Source organism: Mauremys mutica, chromosome 13, assembly GCF_020497125.1.
Source record: "Mauremys mutica isolate MM-2020 ecotype Southern chromosome 13, ASM2049712v1, whole genome shotgun sequence".
In the NCBI taxonomy this organism is placed as follows: Eukaryota; Metazoa; Chordata; order Testudines; family Geoemydidae; genus Mauremys; species Mauremys mutica.
The window spans coordinates 39,970,803-39,976,284 of record NC_059084.1 but is presented as its reverse complement, the minus strand read 5'-3'; the positions used below and the strand labels follow the sequence as shown (position 1 = coordinate 39,976,284).

At 40.6% G+C, this 5,482-nt stretch overlaps 1 protein-coding gene across 1 annotated transcript; it reads right to left on the bottom strand.

Moving 5' to 3' along the window:
- Positions 1-780: 780 nt before the first annotated feature.
- Positions 781-1,734, bottom strand: LOC123348430 (olfactory receptor 10A7-like). The gene has a single exon (XM_044985956.1). The coding sequence runs from the start codon at positions 1,732-1,734 to the stop codon at positions 781-783; it is 954 nt and encodes a 317-aa protein (XP_044841891.1).
- Positions 1,735-5,482: the final 3,748 nt, after the last annotated feature.

Genomic DNA, 5,482 nt, shown 5'->3' with positions numbered 1-5,482 from the left:
CACATTCAGCTGGTTATCCACCACAGCCTCCAAATATTTTTTCAGAGTCATCGCTTCCCAGGATAGAATGCCTGATCTTGTATTTATGGCCTGTGTTCTTTGTTCCTAGATGTATACATTTATATTTAGCTGCATTAAAATACAAACTACTTGCTTGCACACAGCTTACCAAGCAATCCAGATGCCTCTGAATCCATGTTGCCTGTCCCCCTCGTTATTGAGCCCTCCCCCATTTTTTCTGGAGTCTTCATCACTCTTGATTTTACTTTTACTGGTAAAATATTGGATCATATTTGTAGTTTGACGTTTGCATAGTTCAACTTTTAGCCATTGGATCTTGGAATAACTTTGTCTGTTAAATGTAAGAGTCATTTACTCCCAGTTACTTACTTATTTTGATTAAGTCATTGCTTAACCGTCCTTTCAATAAACAATCTATATATATATCTTCTTCGGTCTCTGCCAAGAGGCCGTTTTCTGTCCCATTAATCAATCTTCTACCCTTTTTCTGAAAGCTTTCCATTTACCCAATATAAATTTAATGTAAGGACACCAGGACCAGGAACAGAATTCCAGTAATGTTCTCACCAGTGTTTAATACATTTACACCACTGTGAGTGTAAGCAGATTTAATCCTTCACTGGAGTTATTCATGATTTGTCCCTAGCTGAGAGGAGAACATTTAAGGCATTTCAGACAAGAATATATTGCATTTCAAGTAAGAAGGGAGATGTACAATTTCTCCACTCCAGAGTCTCCCAAGTACAACACACAACAACATCATCCCATAGATGTTTCCTGAGGGAACATTTTCCTGCCTGTTGTCTTCCTGAGAGCACATCTTATCTCCTTGTTCCTCAGGCTGTAAATAATGGGGTTAAATGTTGGAGTCAGCACCGTGTATACCAGGGAAAGGAACCTGTTACTGCCCTGGGACTGTTCTGAACTGGGCTGCATATAAATAAAAGTTCCAGTCCCATAGAAGAGAGAAACCACAATTAGGTGTGAGGAGCAGGTGGAGAACGCTTTCTGTCTGCCTTCAGCTGAGGGCATCTTCAGGATGGTGGAGATGATGAGGCCGTATGACAAGAGGATAAGCAAAAATGGTGCCAGGATAAAGAGAACTGTGGTGGTAGTAACCGCAGCTTCATTCTTGTGGGTGTCTGTGGAGACCAGTCTCAGCACAGGGAAAACGTCACAGAAGAAATGGTTGATTCTATTAGACCCACAGAAAGGCAGTGTAAATATCGAAATGGTGTGTCCAAAACCTACCAGGATACCAATGATCCAGGAACCGGCTGCCATCCAAGCACAAACCATCTGGTTCATGCTGAGGGTGTATTGCAGGGGGTGGCATATGGCCATGTACCGGTCATATGCCATGACGGAGAGGAGGCAGCACTCGGTCATACCAAAGAGAATGAAGAAACACATCTGAGCTCCACAACCTGCAAAGGAGATAGTCTGGGTCTCCGAGATCAGGTTGACCAGCATCTTGGGCAGGGTGACCGAGGTGTAGCAGATCTCCAGGAAGGATAAATTCCTGAGGAAGAAATACATGGGAGTCTGAAGGGCAGAGTCTGTGATCGTGATGATAACAATCAGAGTGTTCCCTATCAGGGCCATCACATAGAAGGTGAACACCAGCACAAAGGGTAGGACTTGCAATGTTTGGAAATCGGAGAATCCCACCAACTCTATCTCAGTCACACATGTCTGGTTGTTCTTCCTCATGTCCTCAATACTCTTCAGCAGAGACCTTAGAACCTGCAAACAAAGAGAAGCAATTGCTGATATTAGATAAAGACGTAGTTGCGGGGAGGGAGAATGATGGAACTATTCTTTTTTGCAACATGGTGAAATCAAAATATGTTGCGAGAATGGGCCAATTTTGACCAAACATTCAACAGAAATAATTTGCAATGAGTTAAATCAAAATGCATTATTTTGTTTATAGACTTTCCCATATCATTTTGTTCCGACACTCTTATTTCATTTTATTTTCACTTTTATGTGATATTGGGTTCAAAGTATTAACTTTTAAATACTATAATAACATTTAAAAACAATATTAGATTTATATATTATACACAAAACAATATTTAGTATTCTGTACTCTGTTTTATATCATATTATAATTGCAATTGTTTGGAATTATTGAAATGTTTATTTCAATAATGTAATTTTGATGTATCTGGATTTTTTTTTCACAATATCCATTTCATGAAAATTTCAAAATATTCAAGTTCAGGACGGAAACAAATTTTAAAATGTCCATATTTCCCAGAAGATAGAAATTCTATTTTCCAACCATCTCTAATTCAATATTCTTATCATGTAATAAATTAATTAAAATGACCAGAGATGGACCTTCAGTGGAACCTAAGAACTGAAGAACCCATTGTGGGAGCTTGAAATCTGGTTTAAACTGGAGCTCCAATCTGCAAATTAATAACTGGCTGTCTGTTTACCTGCATATGTACGTATATATGCATGCGAGTGTGTGTGTGTGTGAGAGAGAGACAGAAAGAGAGAGACAGAGAGCAAAAGTGAACATATATTTAGAAGAACTGTGGAATAAAACATAATTAAACCTGAGTTTTTCTCCTTTCCTTTCTCTCAAATAGAGCTGCAATAGAGCATCGATACAGATCTCTTTGTGAGGGCCACATCCAGACTAATGGCATGTCTTAATGACCAATGCTGCTTCTATTGGGAGCTCACTTCCCTTTTCCATGAGCATAATTCAGAGGATTTTACTAAGGTTTTACTCAATCCTTACTCTTTTCAAAGTGTAGGGGATTTTTTCCTGAGTGTATGAAATCTGAACAGATACCCCAGTTTGCCTTACTGTGATCCTTGAGGCAGCTCATCAGGTTTTACATATTCCTGATTTGAATTGGAGTCAGCTCAGACTATAAATGAGAGAGGACCCCAGGATTCTTCTCCTTCTTTTGTTCATTTTAGAACAGTTGCATTGGCAGCCTTTGTTAGACTGACCTCGTGTGGGCCAAAGACAGGCAGTACTCTCTGCTCAGACAAATAAAAATATTTCTTTCTGGATCTGGCTGGAACAATTCTATTGATCAGAGAGGCTGTCCCTACTCCCCAGTCCATGCCACCCTCAGGCTACCTGTCAAGCAGGGGATAACAATGTTGATTTTGCTTGGTTGGATTTGCAGACTCTGACCCTCCCAACACATTTCAGAGGTCACCAAACCACACATGTGAGAATCTCCACTGCCTTCATTGAACCTTTAATTCTTCTTCACCTGGGCTGTATTTTCAAGAAAAAATCAGTAAATAGAAATCAATGTAGCACCTCCATTACCTGTCACTCCCTTGCAGAGTTGTATTGTCTGAGTTTCGAAAACACCAGCCATTGGCTTATCTCTGCTCCCACTGAAGACCACAGGAGTTTTACAATTCTCTTCAGTGGAAGAAGAGGTAGGCCAGTGCTGATTTTGGAAAATGAGGGTCTTCTTCATTCTTTCGGGACTGTTGAGCCATTGGATGAGCAAACACTTGAAAGCAGAATTGTTCATAAAACCCTGTGAGTTTTGCCATAGATTTCAATTGATACATGATTTCACCCACAGAATTTCAACCCAGAAGGCACCATTGACATCATTTAGTCTGGCCCACTGTGTAACACAGACCACAGAACTAATCACACAGCCTCCTTTGCCCCATCAGTCCCTTAGTAAGTATAAAATGGAACCAATTCTATCCACTCCTACCTCTTCAAGAAAGAATCTCTCTCTTCCTCTATGTCTGCTTCTGCATCTGAGTAATTAAGCACTGAGGAGGAGCTTTTAAAATTGCTTCTAGATGCTGGGGATCTCATGACTAAAAGAGAGAAGACAGCACTTCCCCGTAATGACGTCACCAAGCAGAATGTGTTTGTTATCTCTAAGTTAGAATTGGAGAACAAAAACTGCCTTGGGAGCCCTGCTACCTCCCTCCATAAATCAGGTCCAGCACAACTTCCATTGATTATGACTGGAAAGTCCTCTGGGACTGAGAGTGGAATTTGTCTTCATACTCCCTTCGGTCTAGGGACTGTGCTTACAATTTCAAAACCAGAGTCAGAAAATGCTAGCTGTAAGAGCATTGTATAGTGGCATACACACTTCCCCATTAGTAACTGACAAAACAATCATCTAAAAAGGCTAAGCATCCATCTGCCATGGAAAGTCAATGGTAATTAGCTGCCTCTCTCACTTTGTGTGTATCTATACATCAGTCTAGGTTTTGGTAGGCATCCACCTAGGTCCACTGACTTGTGGCAGTGGGGTGCATGCTAGCACACTAAAAATTGCTTTGTAGATAGTTTTGTGACATTAGGTTTCGGGGCCCAAGTGCCAGCCCATGACACCGTGTCTACATAGCTATTCTTAGCATGATAACATGAGGCCTCCTAGTCCGAGTTTGTGGACCAGGCTCCAAGATGCTCTGATGGGATTTTTAAAATCCTACTGGTGGCGAGATCCACAAACAAAGTTAGGCACCTAACTACTACTTTAGGTGCCTAAGTCCAACACTGAATATTTGAAGGTGGTTCTGGCCCCAGAATCTCCCACAGATACTGTGAGTAAGTCTTTGGAAGGGGAAAGTAGCACACTGCAATGGACAAGACCTGGCAATGAGACATGGTTGCTAAGGAATCACTCAAAGGACAGGGATGCCAATAAGGTAATTGACACAGGCAGTAATCCTTCCAAAACAAAGTATTTTTTACTAAAATAGCTAATAATACCTAATACAGTTTTTCAAAAAAATCTTAAATAATACACAATAAATCCCTGACGACACAGACCCCTTACTGCAAGTTAAAAGAGCACTTGAACTACAATAGCAAATACTTCAAATGATACTAAGCAAAGCAATTTGTTGCAATTGGCCAGTTTGCAACAAATTGCCAACAGCACATCTCAAGTTGCTTTTATTGTTTACATAGAAAAAATACAAGTAAAACACGCACACACATCTCAAGCAATACATAATAAATACTATAAAAACTATATTAAACTATACTTATCCTAAACAGTAATTAAAGAATATCAAGCTTATTCTATAAAGCCATTGCTGCTTTCCTTAAAAAATCAAAGCACTGTTCTGTTCCACTCCAGCTTTCTGCTTTCTGCAGCAGTTTGTCCGTGTCTTTTCTTGCTGGGTCTTTGGCTCCTCCGGCATGGGTCTCGCCTTCTCAGCCTTCGGAGTCTCAAAAATGCTGCTGGCAGCAGGCTTTTTATGCTACATTGTAGCTCTGTCTTATATAGCTTCCTGTTCTTGGCGACAGTTACCTCACTTGCACATGCTCAGTCTTCACCATTACCTCAGAATTCTGATTGACAGCTCTGACCTTTAAACAAGTTGTCATGGGTCTGAGTAGGTTCTGATGGGCTAAGGCCTTAACTGACTGACCTCTTTGTCACCACTCCCTTTGCTGCATGTGCCCACTGTTGTTGTTTACTTCAAG